We start from the raw sequence: 18458 nt of genomic DNA on the forward strand, positions 1-18458 counted from the left end.
CGTTTTTAGAGCCATTGGCGTACCCAACAGATCTAGACAATCGCGAATTTCGTTTGTAAAATATCAATTCAGTTTTCACTAGTCGTCGTCCTCGGCGCCGTCGTCCTCGTTGCTTAAGCTCCCTAGTCTTAGTCATTACTTAGCAGATAAAGGTAAGGTTAGGCTTCCAAAAGTTCTGCCATATACCGTAAATCCTCGAATTAACGCCCGGGGCGCTTATTTCAAATTTAGAAAACGACACGGGGCTCTTATTCCAGGGAGGCGCTTATCGGGTTGGGAGGGGGGAGGCAGGGAGGAAGCGCTCAATCGAGGGGGGGGGGGGGCGCTTATTTAATTTCTTCTCAAATCTTTGTCAGATGTGTTCGTTTTTTTTTTTGTTTTTTTGTTTTTTTTTTGAATATATGTATGTGTCAGTCCCTCAGAAGTCTCCGAAGGATCCTGTCTCTCTTGAAGAACTACGTAATATAACCCCTTTAGCCGGTGTAGGTTAACCTGCTTAAGGTTGGTTGGGCTTTAGGCGATGAATCAGCAGACCTTCACTACCATCCGTTGCGACAGTCAATGTGCAGTGCTTGAATGAGTCGATAATCACTTGCTTGTGATTGAACACGACCAAAACTATGCAATCTTTGTTGTCTCAGCACTCTTCTATAAACTAAGGGGAGCGGAGGGTGCGCTTTTTCGAGGCGATGCGCATATTTCAAATTTTGGCCGGTAGGAGGGGCGCTTATTTAAAGCTAGGGAGCCCTTGTTTGAGGGGAGGCACTAATTCGAGGATATAAGGTATGTTTTCCCCCTGATTTTGGGGGGAAATGGCGGCGTTCTGAGCATGCGCAACAAGTTATCCTGGAGCTCTCTTCTCCCGCCTGGGTTCAGGTCCTATTACTGAGGGCGGCCGGCCGGTGAAGGCAGAGTTAAGGGATGGGACCATAGTACCAGGGAAAGATATATGCCGTTTGCTGACCTTGGCTGGTGAACAGCCATTGATCTCGATCACGAGATGAACACGAGCTTATCATCATGGTTACAGTGAGTGTTGGAAATCGTATGAAGCCGAGTGGACTCGCCGGAAGCATTTCGTAATTGATAACCGAGAGGGATGCTTTGGAAGTTCATGATAAAATTGCACGAACCTTTAAGCGAGGTTAACCTCGCCAAACACCTCTCTCACTTCCGGCTCTAAATCATGTTCGATCGTGCAGCTTCTGTAAAGTTCTTGTTTTTCGTATTTTCTTTCGAATTCCGTTTTTTCAACAACATTTTGGTCTGACATGGCACACCGACTGACATCCAATTTGGGTTTTCAAAATTGAAGTTTGCATGTTGTGGTAACCCTATGATGAACCAGTATCCCATCCAGGGGGGAGTAGAAATTCTCCTAGTCGCTTCATGCTACAGAAACCGGACATTAGCGCTGGCCTGATGGGCCACTTGGCTCTTATGCAGACTTTACTTCTACCTTTCACCCATTGAAAAGTCAGAAGCTGCCAATTTTGTGAAGTATTTAATAAACATGCAAACAGCAAAGAATAAGCTGATCTAAATTATTTACAACGTTATCAAAATTACACGAAAAGTTATGTCTTTAGAAAAGTATAAGGTACACTTAATTCCAGCAATCTTCCGAAAATTAAACCAGCAAACTTTGACGGAAGTTTTATAGTCATCCTCATTTCTGAACATTATAGTGCTAGGCATAAAATAGACGAACTCATATATACTTCGGACATAATTTACAATCTGAATACAACAAATCATTGACACAAGCACATTAACTTTAAGTTAAAATAAATTTCTCAAATTTAAAGGTAAATAACTTATTCGCTCTAAGTCTCCATCGACTTAGTTTGGTAAGTTTTTGCCGCTTATTAAGCGTTCGTCGTTTGTTTTGAATTCTCGCCAAGCTCACCTGTAGCCATGGTGACGTCAGCTTTTCTTGGTGGATACTAAGAAACAGTGTAATCAAACAAATTGATTCTCGATTTATCTTTCCAAAAAGAATCCATCGAGGTAATCACCAAATATCTCACATCATTGTACGGTGCGACATAAAAACAGAATTTTCCATCGCCCATAATTAATCTCTTAAAATAACACGGTTAAACCTGACCTGAAATTGAATTAAATTAATATATTAAATAAAAATCAAATGACTAATTCGCTCTTTTGTCAGTATCAAACCACGTAGTTTGCAGTTGCATCCGCGTTTGTCGTTTGGTTGGTTTTCTCGCCCGGTTCTCCAGTTTCCACGGTGATGTCGAAGGTTCTCTGTAGATCACGTGTCGCTTTTATCGTCAGGAGACCGTCTTTTGTCAAGTGTGACGTCACTGAGCCGAGATCTACGTCATCAGGCAGCAGAATGCGACGGCTGTAATCACGTGACAGTTGATGTCCGGAGATGTGTTTCCCACTGACGGTCAACTCATTTCTTCGCAGTTGGATCTTGATCTCTTCTGGTCTACAACCTCTGAAATCCAACTTGGCCTCAAATTTGTTGTTGTTTGCTTTTTTTTCCACTCGTTTCATGCCCTCGATTATGAGCGCGCCCCCATTTTGGGCAATGCTTGACGTCACAGTTGTTGGATCGACATCGTGAGGGAGTTTGAAGACTCTCTTGAGTTCGCTTTTCTCGGATCCATCTTTCTTTCCAAGTCGATGCTGGCCATGTACGATGACCTTTTCGTTGTCAACCTCAAGCGAGATTTCTTCTGGTTTATAGTGCCTCAGCAGCACAGAGGCGATCTTTATTGATTCCTGAACCTTAGTTTCTTGTCCTGCAGAACCTCCAGATTCCTGAGGGACATGAACCTCGCTCCACTGATGGAGACGAAAGTCATAACCTCTGGGAGCAGAAGGAAAAATCATGTTTAAAAAAATTGGATGCCAACTAAAATTTATCACTGAAAGAAGTGTTCTGATTGATTTTGCACCACGTTAACTCGTGAGAAAATGTGAGAACAGAAAATTTTTTCTGAAATTTGCAGATAAATAACGCAGTTTCAGAGTCAAGCCTCGCGCACTTTTCTTTTCATTTGTAGATTTCACCTGTCGAATAGTGTTGGGATGGGATGTTAAATGGCATGTGTGAGACTTTTCCAGAAGGCGAGGGTAGCGTTACTCTTTGCGAGACCCAAACATTTTGACTTGTCAAATTGCGCGACCTAGACTTCAAAGTGTTTTAAGTGTGAGTGGGAGACATGAAGACTCTAAGACGGTCAAACCCCATCGAGCTGCCGACTCTATGAAAAAATCGAGACTGCGAGACGTACATAATCGCTAAAAAACGCGTAACCCCGAGACCTGTGATATTCGACGAAAATTTTGCGGGACTTTTCATACCCGAACTCTCTTGGCCTCTGATCTCGTGCTCTTGAGTTGTCAAGAGTTCAGTTGTAATCACAAATTACCCATTTCGCATAAATAGCCTTAAAACAAATTCTGTGCTGAGATATTCCTCAGTCATTTCAATAGAAAAGTTACCTAAAGAACATACTGAAAGAACTCAAACCACAAATTTAAATAAAATAATAATAATAATAAATAACGTTAACATTTACCGGAATGGATTGTGCGTTGAAAGTCTTTTAAAAGCGATTGCCCAGAGAGCCATTGTATCGAACATCTCTTGATAGTTTGATCGTCTTGTAGTAGTCTGCTGGTAACTTCCTTGGCGAACTGTTTTAAGGTGACCTAACAATTTCCTTATGTTGTGAAACTCAATTCCCTCATTACTAAGTGGTTAATTTTAGTGTATCTGGTGACGATCTTGTGATCTGTATTCAAGGTCAACTTGCACGGGTGCATTTTTTCTAAGCTGTTAGCATCTGTGCCAACTCTCCCGGATTCTTTTGGGATACAGACAGTATATATACGTATCTACCGGCCGTTTCGTACGGGTGACCAAATCTCACACATTTACCAAGGAGTTAATACGTATAAAATAATTTTTCAGCATATAGTTGGTCGATTTTTGACGTTTCTTGGGAACAATGTTTGGATGTTTGACATTTTTGTGGTTGAATTAGCGGTGCTCCACTTAAAAAAAAAAAAAAAATTTAGGGCCAAGAAGGGCTATCTGCCAGATTTCGACTTTTTTCGGTTGGCATCTCTGCCAGTTAATTTCGTTACTCGTTGTGTTAAAGCTCCTGCTAGCAGCCCTTATTACCTTTATATTTCAAAGGCTACTTTCCAAAGCACACTCCTCATTATTGTATAACAATTCTTTTATCTTGGGTCAATGAGTATGTCACCGGTGTAATAATATTTGTGTATTAATCTCAAGGTACGAGAAGGCTTCGTAAATCGGTTATTTGAAAGTATAGCTATTCAGTATGAGAGGCTTAGTATTAGACAATTAAATTGATCTTTGCTTCGCAAAACACAAGAATATCACTTTATCCCCTGATGGCAAATTCATTTTATCAAGCAGATCATGGTTCAAAGTTGCGTGAAGGTATTTTGTAGTGTCAGGATTTATAATAAATATCTGACAACTACTCTGATTTGCTTAAACAGCGTGCTTTCTGAGAGGTTTTTTTTTTTTTCACATTTTCAGGAAATTCCACGCAGGCTTCATAAAGCAGTCACGCCCCAATGCCACGCGCGCGCTTTATCGAGTCACGTACGTGGTCCAGGTCACGAGCTTGAAAATAGTAAACTTTTTCCTCGTGTTCTGTTGAGTTATATAACCATTGTTGGGTCTACTTAAATAAGTATCCGCGTGCTGAAAAAAGCGTGCTTATATAACTAAACTTTACATTCGATCACGTCAGCTATTCTCCAATACGCACCGTTCGCACAGTCACCCCATCGACAGACGTTTTCTGTGCGCGTTTACCTTCCTGTAAATTAGATAGTTACTGAACTCCTTTTTTCATAGGTTCGAATAAAAAAAGAGAAATGCAACGATTAAAACTGCACTGGTCTCCCAAAGTGATGTAACAAGACGACTTTAATTACAGAGGTATATTTTTGAACAAATTCAGACATTCTATAAAAAGAAAGTTTCTAAAAGTGATCCCAATCACATGCGATCCGTAGACCTTTTATACCTCTATATTGCGCGTGTACTCTTGAGGCCTATGAATCAACCTTACTTAAATCCCATTTCTCCACAAATGTAAACTTTTATACTTATAAAACATATAACGAGCTTGACCGCTTTCTTACGTTATAAGGCGATCGCACCCCTTTTTTTGCTGTCTTTTTTGCTCACGTGCTTTGCAACGAGACAAACCAAGTCCACCGGGGAATAACGAAACACACGGGTATAGGAAAAAAAAAAAAGAAAAGAAAAGAAACGGAAAAAAAAAAAAAAAAAAAAACTGGCCAAACAATCAAAAGCCGAATCACGATGGGTGAGTTATGTTTTGAAACAGGCACGTTTCAACACATGGATCAGCTGTAAATTTAGTTTGTCCGTTTGGTCCATATTGGGGAAAATTAAAATTTGTGTCATTTTTACAATTTTAAGTGTTTGGACTCTCAAAATTTGAACTCGATCAACATTTCCCCATTTCCCTACTTCCCGGCCCGTTGGCTCAATAATAGGGAACTTGAGGAAACCACGACGACGACGGCAACGAAAACTTGACCGAACAAAAGGTTTAATGAGCAAAACAATAGCTGTGTGCATTATAAATCTCTGTACATTTCTTTGCCGTCCCGGCTGCAAAACAACAACGTGAAACAACAAAGTTTTGCTTAGTTTGAGGAACGCGAACGACGACTACTAATTTTTCGTATTTCCATTTTGAATCGAACGCTGTCATTGCATATTTAGCCTGAGCAAGTTTTTTTAGAGCCATTGATGGACTGAACAGATCTAGGCAGTGGCGAAAATAAATTCATTTTTGACGAGTGACGAGCAAGGGTTTATCTTGAGACAATGTGACTAGACAATAAAATATTTTAGTTCAGTTCACATTTTCTGGAGTCATGACTAAGTATTTATCCTGAGACTGTGAATAGACAATTTTTTTTTTAGTTAAACATTTTACGGAAACATGAGTAAGTTTTCGAGCTAAAAAAAGGAAAGAAAGAAATGAAATGAAAGAAAGGATTGTGCTACAAACTACCCTTTTCGCCGCAAGAAAACCATTTTCTATATATATGCGTCAAAATGAAAGGAAAACATCGGCGACCGATCGACATGAAATGAAAATGGTTCAGTACACCGATGAAACGGTTGGATAATTCAAGTGAAGGCCAGCTCGTGTAAAGGAGATTAAAATAAATAAATATGATTTACCGGTGAAAATGATGAAACTGGAATAATTCGTAAACGAAATTGAATCGACTTTCTGTGAAGCTAGGTATCAACCCCGACAAGACTACCTAGACAAAGCAAAACAAAAAAAATCTATGACCAGAAAAAATATTTGTGAGCTGACCTTGTCTTTGGGAAAAACCCTGGATGATCACAAGATCAAACACACGACAAAAAAGCATGAGCCAAAATAAAAGAAAAAACAGTCAAGTAATGTTTAGTTAATGATCAAATTTAGCTTCTCGACAAAATAAGCCTTTGGGTTTCCATGAAGTTGGATTTTAGTGATATACATTAGTGAATTAGAAGGGATTTTCAAGTAGCAGTAATAAAGTACGTAGAAATCAAAAGCATGCAAGACTCACTCTTTCCCATTTTAACGTTATTTGAAGTAATTTACCCTGAAGAATGTCACCTTTTTATTTTTAGAATATCGTCTAGTAAACCTTTTTTTAACTTTGTTCTCACTTTTATTTTACTAAAGTGGTATTGTTATGTAAGTCAAATAATAATCTCTGATGGCTTTAAAGGAAGTCGTACAGATTTACTGTACCAGTGTGTAAGAAAAAAATCTTTCAGTTATTCCAACATACTAAGATGTTTGATTGTTGAAAGATGCTAACTACGACAGCCATTTTCCTAGATTTGAGCTCACCTCATTTACTGATTCACTGTTAATGCATGACAAATTTATATGATTTATATTATTATATTATTTATACTATTAGTTTTTAGGCCACGTCAACATTACACCGGAGAAATTTGAAAACAAAGCTTAATTTCTACGGTTAGGCCTACCGTCCAAACTAATCTGTCATGAAAACCGTGAGCTATTCGAAATCAATCTTCAAACCGGAGGAATTTGTATACGCCGGCTTTGCGGTTTAGTGTGAGAACGACGGTTTTCGAAAACGATGCATATGACGTTACGATAATCATGTGATTTCACCGCCCGAGTTTTATTTCCTCAAGCACAAACCCAGAATGACCCGGTGACTTTTGCGTATTTAAATTTCTCCTGCGTGGTGTGGAAGGAAAACATTTAATGCGTTTTCAGAGTGAAAAGCCGTTTTTAATTTCATCCGGCGTAGTGTAAGTAGTGTAGTGTAAAAGCGGCCTTCATTTGCATTCAATTCAGTGCACTAGCATTCCTAATTATGTCAGTGATGTATGAGTAACCGCACAAAAGCTTTGGCAATAGGCTACTTTCGATATATTAAAATTCAGCTTGAACGGTGAGGCCTAGAGGACACAAACGAAAGAGATGAATAAACACGGTCATTCAATTTCCTTTGCGTCCTCTAAGCCTCACTGCCAAGCTGAAATGAAATATCGCAAACGGTCCGATTGAGGACTAGTATTTGAAAATTCTTTCAAATTGCCCTCACCTAAAGGTTCGTGGGATTTTGAGAGAATTTTCAAATATCACTTTCGTAGTGTAAATCCTTAACTGAATTGTATTCGCATTTATATGATATTTCTCAGTTTTATCATGAATTCTGTCGTTTAAAACAATCCAGTATTTATTTGTGTTGGAGCAAACTCTTCTTTGAACAGATATTGTCCCGTTTGAATGGCATTGTGATAAGTCACAAATAAATGCTTGTTTGCGTGAAAAACGTTCCGAAATAGAACAGAAAGGAAGATAGAAATTACAATACTAAACATTTATTTGATAGATTCACAATGTTTTTGACATTATTACACAATGAATACTGAAGTAGGCAATAAAACAACTAAAGAAGTGAAACTGTACAAAAATCAATGCAAAATAACCTCAACCATGCACTAGCCATAATTTCTCTATTTAAAAATATCGGTATACAATAAAAAATTTGGAATACGAACTTCTTTCTTTTCAGTTTCAATGAGAATCGTAATAATCATAAATTTCTATAGAACCTTTCATGAATGGGTGCCAATTTTAATTTTTTTTGCATGAATTTACATTAACCTCCCTAACCCCGTTTGAGAGTGAAACGTCTTTTGAATTTTCAACTTTTAAACGAGGTTAGTCGGACTAATTTCAACACTTACAAACGAATTTATAATTGGCAGCCATTTATGAAAAGGGTCTAGAGCTATTACGTAAAGTTGTATCGATATGGATCAGAGAACACATCTTTTATATTGGACTTAAGTAAATGTCTTCTTTCATTAAAAAAAAAAAAAAAAATAGATAAAAAAAGATCAAACACATACGACACAACTGAGAAAAATTCAATTGGACAAAAGCATAAAAACTAAATATTCGCTTCAGTAGCATATTTTTTAATTAGGTGGTTCGTCGGCTCTCTCTCCCGCATTGGCGCTCGCCTTCTATTCTGGTTCCTAGTCTACGTCATCTGTTTCCCCGGTGACGTCAAAGTTACACTTACGCGGCAAAACGCGTGACGCTTCTATCGTCAGCAGGCCTTCTTTTGACAGGAATGACGTCACCGAACTGGGATCTACGTCATCGGGTAGCAGAATGCAACGATTGGCTGACCTACGTGACTGATGACGTTCACACACCTGCAAGCCAGTGATAATCAACTTATTTCCTCGGAGTTGCAACTTGATCTGTTCTGGTTTGAAACCTCTAAAATCTAACTTGCGCTGGAATTTGCCGTCGTTTGCTTTCCCTTCCCTGTGTTTTGTACCCTCGATTACGAGAACGCGGCCATCTTGTGTAATGCGTGACGTCACAGTAGTAGCATCGACACCTTGAGGAAGTTTGAAGACTCTCTTGAACTCGTATTTCTCGCTTCCATCTTCTCGATGGACCTCATGCTGGCCAAGTACGAGTACCTTTTCGCTATCTACTTCAAGCGAGATTTCTTCAGGGTGGTAAAGCCCAAGCAGCACACAAGCGATCTTTATTGTTCCCTGGTAAGGCTTTTCCATGGCTTGTCGGGGGTTTGTTATTTGCTGTTCGTATGCGGTAGCCAGATTCCATAAATTGAAAAAAACGTCAGAGCCCCTGGGAACTTGATTGTAGTGACTGCAGTAGCAAAAGGAAGCAGCTGAATGCCAAACAGAGTAAAATATTGTAATCTTTAATCTTAAACTGATAATTATTTGACGTTTGTGAATTTGTATTCTCAAGAATAGTTCTACAGTTCTTGAATTGCTTGAATTCTGTTGTCTTCAGTTTCAGATACAAACTATGCAATTCTCCAGCATAAATAGCAGCAAAATCAAAATCTTCCTCATCTGTTCCAATTAAGATGCAGAAATTGGACATTTAAAGATAAGCCCAGACCCACAAAAACTGATTTTAAAATTTACCTGAAAGGATCAAAGGTCGGAAATCGATTAACGAGAGGCATCATTCAGTCTTGAACTTCTTCTCTTGATATTTGTCTCTTCTTCTATCTTGCTTGTAACTTGTTGAAAACGTTATGAACTGATAATCGGTCAGCTGAAACCCTCCTTTTATAGCCGACGATCCTCTTCAAAAACGATCGAAGAGGATTAAAATTAAACACTTAGTCAATGCTTCGTAAGAATGAAAGACACAGTGCGACAGACCAAAAACTATTTCATTTTCATTTTTAATTACTACTTTCTAAAAATGAGAAAAAAACTTAAGAAAATAACCACCGGACAGTTTGCTGCAAAAACAGACCTTTTTCAATTTCATACCAAATATATACAACACTTAAAAACATTGCGTCCAAAAAACACCTCTACGCTACAAGAAAAAAAAAAAAAGTGCCAACGAGCCTGGCCTTTTGCAACGGTTGGTAAAGTGACGTGCTGATTTAGTCATTGCTAATGCATGGTTTTATCAGAAATTGAAAGACCATTTTCAAAATAAGCTTACATACACATTTTCAGGTTTGTATACTTTAGAGGAAGTTTTTATGGACGTGACAAATTAGGAGGATTTGTACGGGAAGAAGACGCTTTGTCCTCCAGTCACGCTCCAATGGTTTTCCATACAAATCCTTGTAATTTTGCAAGTTTTTAAACTACTCTTCCTCAGTGCTAAAAGCTGTTTTTCACTAGTTCATAGCATAAGCATAAGCCGGCATAAGCCGACATACGCAGACGCATTAATGTGTTCAGAATTAGCGTCTTTTGTTTTGGAAATTTCCAACAAAAGGCGCTAATTATCAACATCTCACTCCGTCTGCGTGTTTCGGCTTATGCGTATGCGCTGGGGAAAACTAGCCTTAAGTTTTGAATGGGTCACATCACCGAAGAAATAAACAAGTACACGTCGCAACAGGGTGGCCAAACGCGCGACAAATATTTCGCCCAACAATGTTCCGATATGTTGCGTTCAAATGCTGCGATCGTTTGGCCAGAGCTTGCAAATGCTGCCGGGCCAACAATGTTGAGATATCGGTTGTGTGGAAATGTTGCGATCGTTTGCCCGGGGCGCGGGCTTTACGACAACCGGTGCTAAAGAGATGAATGAGCGACAACTAATGATCTAAAAATATTTTCAACCCTCTATTAAAATAATTACATATTTATTTCGAAAACCTATCAACTCTAATTTTAAAATGTCGGGAAATTTCTTAACACGTTTTGAAAACATCGATAAGAAGGTTATTAACGATCCAATCAATAAAAACTGTTATATTTTTTTTTCGGGGACATCTCTTTACCTCTTTATCCCAAGTCAAATCTTTGTTAGATTAATATTTCGGTTTATAGAATACGCAAGGACATTCTTGAGGCTTAAAATAGGCACGCGGGAATTAAATAACGTCTGATCTGTTTGGAGGTGTAACTTATAATATGTACTGGGCCCTTCACAATCTATTCACCAACCATTCTTCACCATCTACGGGCATATAACGAACTCACAATGTGACCAGCTCCCAGTTGGCTTGATAGCTCAGTTGGTAGAGCACTGCACCGTTATCGCAGAGGTTATGGGTTTGATTCCCGTTCAGGCCTGATTTTAATCGAAATTTAAACGCGAAGAAAAAGAAAAAGACTGGTATCTAATAATAGGTACAAGACTAATAGTTATTAGTATATTCTCAGCTCCGACTATTGCATTTCTAGCTCTCTGATTGGCTCAAAAACTCCGACTATGAGCCATTAGTCGGAGTTTTACCTTATATGGAAAACAGTGCGCCAAGTTTAAAAATTTTCCGCTCTGTAAAATTGTTGAAATAAAAATCGGCGGCAAAAACCCGATTAAGAATATACTAAAACAATTATTCCATTCGACCTTGTTGGATATGAAGTGATCATAACCAACTCGCGCTACGCGCTCGTTGGTTATTTATCACTTCATATCCAACGCGGTTTCATGGAATAATTGTTAAATAACAAACAGAGGAGTCTGCGGGAGAGAAAAAAAAAAATTACCATAATAATAATAACAATACAAAATGTTAGTAAAGAAAAAGTTTTTCACTGCCAACGTTTTCATTCAAGGCTGGCTTTAAATCACGAATTAACAATGTTCCCTTAATTTTACAATGTATATTTGACCTACCAGTTGCTAAGATATCAAAATTGTCCCATTTAATATTATGACCCGTGGAAGTAACGTGATCCGCAATGGCTGAGGTGTGACCGCTTTTAGCAAGGGCCTTAAAATGTTTAGTTTTTCTATCGTGTAGTCGACGCTAGTACAAGATAAACCTCATCCGCACCCTTACTTATCGTTGTCTTCGCATCTGTTCATCGTCTTCATCATTACAGTCTGCCGTGGATGATCTCAGGAAGCTATTGTCACGCAATGGTTATCCCCGTGGTATCATCACGTACAACATGAACGATGTAGTGAATAGACATCAAAACAAACCTAAAGACCCTATCACTACAGTTCCCAAGAGAGAAATCTTCATTGTTTTACCATTTTTAGGGTTCCAAAGTAAAGTAATTACTCAGCAACTTAAATCTTGTATCTATAAGTTTTATGGTTGTTTTAAAGTTAAAATAATTTTCCGAAACACCCGCTGAATTAAGTCTTTTTTCCAGTACAAGGACAGGTTCAGCCGTTCTCAGATGTCTAGGATGGTTTACAAGGCAAGCTGCTGGGACTGTGATGATTTTTCTATAGGAAAAACAAAGCGTCGACTACACGATAGAAAAACTGAACATTGTAAGGCCCTTGCTAAAAGCGGTCACACCTCAGCCATTGCGGATCACGTTACTTCCACGGGTCATAATATTAAATGGGACAATTTTGATATCTTAGCAACTGGTAGGTCAGATCTACATTGTAAAATTAAGGAAACATTGTTAATTCGTGATTTAAAGCCAGCCTTGAATGAAAACGTTGGCAGTGAAAAACTTTTTCTTTACTAACATTTTGTATTGTTATTATTATCATGGTAGTTTTTTTTTCTCTCCCGCAGACTCATCTGTTTGTTATTATTAACTTTTTGTCTTGTACATATTATTAGAGGCCTGATTTTTTTCAGGCTTTAATTTCACAACTGCTTAAGTTGTGTGCATAGCTGCGATGATCAATCATGTCTTCTTAACTTAGTAACAAAATGATTAACTGGTAAATTGAGGACCGAGGATGGGGAAAAAATAAAAAAAACAGTATATGTAACATGGGGACAAACAAAGGCTGAATATAATGATTCAAACCTTAATTTATTTTGCCTCCATCACCAAGAGAAGATTTAGGTGAGAGAGTGAATCCCCCATATAGGCCTTATATCCAAGGAAATCTCTCTTTAGTTATTTTTAGACATGGTGCCCAGCTCTTCCACAGAGTTTACTAGCGCTATGCGTGGACAACCCAGGCAACTTTCTCCAAACTAACTGAGATGAAATGGCGGGAATGTGGGAAAATTTTTTTTTTATAAGTTTCGATTTTTATAGGACGTTGACCATCGAAATATGTTTTCCAGCTCAGAATTTTTTTTGGTTCTCTCAGCTGTCTTTTTTGTTCTGCTGGATTTTGCTTTGTGCTCGTTTAACTTTTGATTCCTCTGCCGTTCATTCAGTTTTATGGAGTTTGGCAAGCCACAACGGCAATGGCAACGGCATCGACAACAAGTGCAACGGCTATTCGCACCAGTCTTTTACTAATGGAGTATAAATAAGAGCTCTGCATCTAATTTCAACCCAGTTCACGTAAGAATCCTGCCTTTGCTAACTGTACTTTACATGCGCGGCTTGCATAGTTCCTTTCTCCTTCAACCGGACTAACCGCGTACAGCAGGTCAAGTTTATGGAGACCCAAATACGGCAATCTTACTGGTACAACTACACTTTTTCTTGTGGTCACGGTTTGGTGCTTTTAGTCGTTCATTACGTCGTCTGCTAGCTTGTATTTGCGCAGGTGTTGTCCCTTGTTTCGTTGCCTGGCTTTTGTGCGTGGTTTTTTCTTCCCCTACGCCCTTTAAGCATTTATATGCTTTTACGGTGAAGTTGCAGAACTGTTTATCGTTCCAGGCGTGCTTTGCCTTACCAATGCCAAGTTAGTGCAGTGCTTTTCCCTAGGCCCCCTTCAAGTTTGCACGCTTGCGTTCTTGGTCTCCTGCGCGCCAAAGGCGCCATAGTGGAGTCCCGTGCCTTAAAAAATTTGGTAATCCATTGAGCTAAAAAGAAATTGCTTGTCACGTGATTGTCCGTGTGTACGTCCATCCGTCCAGACGTACGTATATCCGTACGACACTCGCACTGCGCGTCCGCATCGCAGTTTGAGGAGAACGGCTTTGATATGACTTTGTCTCAACAGGTTTCGTCTGCGATTGTAGACATCAAGTTACCGATAATGCCATCACGTTATTCGAATCTTGTAATCATCTTGCGTTCTATCATTAATGGCATTTAAAATGTCACGGCTTATCCAAGAAACCTCTTTCCAATAAGTCGTGGTATTTGATAACAGAGAATTCGTAATTCTACTTTCAGTAAACAGTAATTTTAAAGAAATTGTAAACAAAAAAAATATTACAATCCGCAAAGAAAAAAAAAATCCTAGTTAAACCCTTTAAGAGGCGTTTAAAGAATGGCGATAACTCGTTTACTTCTACCGATAAATATCGTAGAATTCCAAAAGTAACGGCCCCAGTTACTTTTGGATTTAGCAGGCAAAAGGGACCGCCACTTTTGGGTAGCCGTTACCTTCGGATGGCTAAAAACCGTTTCTACAGTAACAGTCGTTTAGACAAAGCGGACGCATAACACATTTATGTGTGTTCCTAACTACCCACATAAACAAAGCAGGCTGTATAAACAAAAAAGGTCCTTAATGTTGGTACTGTTGGGTGAAACATTATATCGCGATGCAAGTAATTGTACTGCAGTGCATCATTTGACTCTGCGCCAGACAAATACAGCTCATAAATATTTCAACAAAAATTCAGTTAAGTTCGAAATGAATCACAAATAACTCTTCAAGTTGTTTAGTCCTGCAGTCAGAGTGCTCCATCCGCATTTCGCTTGAGACCAGAGAGTTTCTCTTTTAGTGACTTCTTCAAAGGGCCGCTACTTTCAGAGGGACCGTTTCTTTCGGGGCTCAATAGGAAAATAGAAAATTAACGTTACTTTCGGGGAGCCGTTATTTTCGGGGGGGGGGGGGGGAGGCATTACTTTCGGAATTCTACGGTAACTTGAAAAGTCATATCACATTTGTCCCTGTCGTTTAATCTCCAAAGAGAAGTTCTAGCACAATTAGCCCTTAGTCCTCTCTCTGAATAACTGCCTGATTCGTGCATTTTCATGGGACCCTGTAGCAACTTCATAATTAAATGTCTCCCCAGATGGAACGCTCAGTACCAGTCGTCCGCGGTTTGTCTTCGATCAAAACTGGGCCGTGGAGCCTGTGAGTTAAGGTAGCGCCAGTAATCTCTTGCGTTACGCGTATAATCCAAACACTTCGTAATCGGTCACAGTGAATTTGTTTACCCCTGCTAAATACGTCGTTTGCTGGCCTGGGGGAACGTCAAACAAAAACCCAAGCTCACTATAACCTTTCTTTTTCCCCGATATTATTTGTAGGTCGCGATTTCCTCCAAACGTTGGTCCCAGGGTGCTATCGCAGAAAAAGCCTTTCAACTTGCTCTTATTAATTGATATTTTAGTTGGTCTCAGGCCATGCTGGTGGTTGACCATGCTAAATAGGAACGCCTGTGTGCAAGTTATCCACATGATTCGGCCTGTAAATGGCAATGCAAACCTCTTATTGTCACTTAAATCAAATCGTTTTCAGCATATCAATGAACAGAAACGTTTAACAACATCAATTAGAGACATGTCCCCAGTTACCAAGAGAAAATGAAGAGTGAGAGAGTTCATTCACCAATAGACTTAAATCTTAAAGTTATCCCTGTCAAGTTATTTTTAGATATGGTATCCAGTTCTCTCGCGGACGATGTTCTCGCGCGTGTTGCGCGGTTGTTTTCGTGGAGGATGGAACTACGTGTAAAGCCCTGTGGACTAGCCACGTGAGTAAAATCCACGTCATACGATTGGCTATTTCTAGACCCTTATTTGGGAGCGATCTAAAAATAACTTTAGAGGGATTACTGAAACTAGGAATGAGACCTACATGGGGATTGACTCTCCTACTCTTCATCCTCTCCTAGAAACTGGGCTGGGCTGATATTTTACAAGTGCTTTATTCCCGGCTACTGTAGGGATTTTCTCGGGTGCGTAGGCCCACTCGATATAAAATTAAACTGAAATATAATGGTTATTGACCAAGCGCGAGCTCAAGATATATGGGTTATTGACCAAGTGTGAGGTCGAGATGGCTGGATATTGGCCAAGTTCTTTTTTTGCGAGTTTATGGACCGAGACGGAGTCGAGGCCAATATCCAGCCATCTTGACCGAACAAGCTTGGTCAATAAAGGATTTATTATATGGCTTTCGGGGAAATTTTTCTTGCGGGACACGGCGGGTAGTCCCGAGCGGGTAAGATAGCTCTATCTTGCCCGCTCGGGTAGCCAATCACAGCGCAGGATTTGATTCATCTTGCCCGCTTGTGGAGCTTGCCATATAATAAGGCTGGATATTGGCTAAGTTCTCTTTTTTTGGCATATATATGCCATAAACACGCGAAAAGGAACGAGGCCAATATCCAGCCATCCTGGTCGAACAAGCTTGGCCATAAAATGATCTATTATATGGAAAAAGTACACTGCTTTTTTTTTTTTTGCGGGACACAGCGGGTAATCCCGAGCTGGCAAGTTAGCGCCATCTTGGACTCGGTTTATTTTGCTAACTCACGGAGCTAGCCATATACTAAAAACGTTTCTTGGAAAGATGATATTACATTTATAAACGAAAAAAAGTTATTTCTTAATCGATAAAATTGTTGTTAGAACGAGTGCGCAATAATGCATGTGTGGCTATGAAACATATTCTTGCAAACTTACTTCTTGTCCATGACACATCGGTAAAACCTCCAAAAATGTAGTTTCCACTTTTTACAATGGTGACTGTGGGACCTTGGGCATCACATTTGGAGTGAAAGATTTCAGCTGCAAAGCCATCTCGAGAAGCCCGGAACAGAAGGCGCCATTTTCCTTCCAGAGGAGACAGCCAAACTTTCAATACTCTCTGGTGCTCTTCTTTAGTCAAAATTTCTGACTCTGCAAATGCCTCGCTAGGTTTAGATGCTGAAAGTTTAGATTCAGAGGGCACCAGCTCGTCTATTATTCCTTGAATCTGATAAAATTCAGCTTCTTCTTGCAGTTCCTTCAGAAACGTTGCGTCTTCTGGCAAAGTCAATTTTCCAGTGCGAAGATAATTGAGTATATACCGGAAGGGAGTTCCATCTCGGTCAATGAAGAACGCGCCGTCCTCACAAGGCTTTAGTTCAAACCTTCCAGAAAACATGGCCGCCAACATCGAGTTTGAATCTTTGGTCAGCGTTTGAACGCTTGTAGTGAAGTGGTGGCCGCCTACATTGAGATTTTTTTTTTTCGACATGGACTTGTTTGTCTCCTTCTTCTTCTGCAAAAGCCAGACAATTAATAATTGTAAAACCCCTATGTCATAGCAAACCAGGCTAAGAAAATTAGCAAAACATTGATTAAAGCGAAAATATTGAACTTCGGCACAGTTTATATTAAATGTTCCGGAAATGAATTCGTCAACTATAGAAAACTAAATGAATCGCTTAGCATTTTCAAAGAAACAGAATACCATCAAGCAGCCTTAGGAACGATTTCTGTCGAAAATTGTGTTCCCAGCTGCCGGGATTATAGACACTGCGTAATTTAAACAATACACGATACAATCGTTTGATTTTTTTTTAATTTTTACTTCATTGAAATATATTCGATGCGAATGGAAAGAGTACCTCAAAATTAATAATGTGACCAAGTTCCAGCACGAAACCTCGCATGGTAGTGAAGAAAGCGTTGTTTAAAAAACACTGACATTTATAATTCTCTTGTCAGTTGTGCGCGCTTGTTGCAAACCACGGTGATTGTGACAGAATTCCCGCGGGTGAGACAGGCGGGTTCGTCCCGTCATTCTCGGGCTCAGCGAGGTGAAAATGGCACGCTTACCACATGTAAAAAAACGGTTCGATTTTTGCTGCTTAAATTAAATGACCTTCCCTGATTTGTGCCGTACTGAAATTTCCTCTGTGCTCGGATTACGTGTTCAGCAGGTCCGACCAAACAAGTGTGAAATTTTGGCTCGGCATGCATGAGAAAAAGTCGCTCACATAACAAAATCCTTGTCGACCCGTTTTTGTTTGTAAGCCTACCATTTACAAAGGAACCGTGCCAAACATTTTCTGTCGTGTAAATCAGCCTCAAATTAAAAGAAATATGTATATATATTTTGACTGAGGTACTTACAACTGATGAAGCCCTTTGCGTGCTGTCTGTCGAAGCTGTTTATTCCGACAATGCTAAAAAACTTCCCTGGGTGACAATTATGCAAAGAAAAAATTAATCCTATTGGTTGTTGAGATAATTACCTTGGAAATTACCTCATTTACGTCAAGTGCGAAGCATTACGATAAAAAATGTTTTGAATATGAATACGCCATTAGTCACTGTCTGGTTTACTGTAAATTTTTAAATATGAATGGAAGTTTACCATTATATTCGCTAGATCAAATTTATTTTTATCCGAAATAATGATCATTTTCGTGTGTCACAAAAGATAAATCAATCTATATAATTTATGATGACAGTATTGAAATTCGATGACAGTATTGAAATTTACTGTTCAGCCTAAGATATCTCAAAAAGTAGTCCTTTACAGAAATAAGCCTTATTGACTTCCCTGGGCTTTCTTGTGTTATAT

General features: G+C 39.3%; 3 protein-coding genes and 1 non-coding gene across 4 annotated transcripts; 1 reads left to right on the top strand and 3 right to left on the bottom strand.

The window, feature by feature from the left end:
* Positions 1–319: 319 nt before the first annotated feature.
* Positions 320–3809, bottom strand: LOC145485374 (uncharacterized). The gene is made up of 2 exons (XM_081464047.1): positions 3558–3809; positions 320–2842 (listed from the first exon to the last, which is right to left on the bottom strand). The coding sequence occupies exons 1-2, from the start codon at positions 3620–3622 to the stop codon at positions 2176–2178; spliced, it is 732 nt and encodes a 243-aa protein (XP_081320173.1). The 5' UTR covers positions 3623–3809; the 3' UTR covers positions 320–2175.
* A 4519-nt stretch (positions 3810–8328) lies between these two features.
* Positions 8329–11522, bottom strand: LOC145483812 (uncharacterized). The gene is made up of 2 exons (XM_081462356.1): positions 9539–11522; positions 8329–9251 (listed from the first exon to the last, which is right to left on the bottom strand). Exons 1-2 carry the CDS (start codon positions 9580–9582, stop codon positions 8600–8602), a joined length of 696 nt encoding a protein of 231 aa, XP_081318482.1. The 5' UTR covers positions 9583–11522; the 3' UTR covers positions 8329–8599.
* Trnan-guu (transfer RNA asparagine (anticodon GUU)) lies at positions 11092–11164 on the top strand. Its single transcript has one exon. It is a non-coding gene; the product is annotated as a tRNA-Asn (tRNA).
* Positions 11523–14759: 3237 nt separating the features above from the next.
* On the bottom strand, positions 14760–18033 carry LOC145483811 (BTB/POZ domain-containing protein KCTD21-like). The gene is made up of 3 exons (XM_081462355.1): positions 18005–18033; positions 16568–17147; positions 14760–15345 (listed from the first exon to the last, which is right to left on the bottom strand). The coding sequence occupies exons 2-3, from the start codon at positions 17121–17123 to the stop codon at positions 15044–15046; spliced, it is 858 nt and encodes a 285-aa protein (XP_081318481.1). The 5' UTR covers positions 17124–17147; positions 18005–18033; the 3' UTR covers positions 14760–15043.
* Positions 18034–18458: the final 425 nt, after the last annotated feature.

The sequence above is a fragment of the Orbicella franksi genome, chromosome 4 (assembly GCF_964199315.1).
Source record: "Orbicella franksi chromosome 4, jaOrbFran1.1, whole genome shotgun sequence".
Classification (NCBI taxonomy): Eukaryota; Metazoa; Cnidaria; class Anthozoa; order Scleractinia; family Merulinidae; genus Orbicella; species Orbicella franksi.

Bases quoted from the DNA above. Each gene is read 5' to 3' on its own strand.
- LOC145485374 (XM_081464047.1), bottom strand. From the start codon at position 3,622: ATGTTCGATACAATGGCTCTCTGGGCAATCGCTTTTAAAAGACTTTCA. The intron at 2,843-3,557 runs GTAAATGTTAAC...TTCTGCTCCCAG, and splicing joins TCAACGCACAATCCATTCCG to AGGTTATGACTTTCGTCTCC.
- LOC145483812 (XM_081462356.1), bottom strand. From the start codon at position 9,582: ATGATGCCTCTCGTTAATCGATTTCCGACCTTTGATCCTTTCAG. The intron at 9,252-9,538 runs GTAAATTTTAAA...TTGCTACTGCAG, and splicing joins CCGACCTTTGATCCTTTCAG to TCACTACAATCAAGTTCCCA.
- LOC145483811 (XM_081462355.1), bottom strand. From the start codon at position 17,123: ATGTCGAAAAAAAAAAATCTCAATGTAGGCGGCCACCACTTCACTACA. The intron at 15,346-16,567 runs GTAAGTTTGCAA...TGCCATTTACAG, and splicing joins CGATGTGTCATGGACAAGAA to GCCGAATCATGTGGATAACT.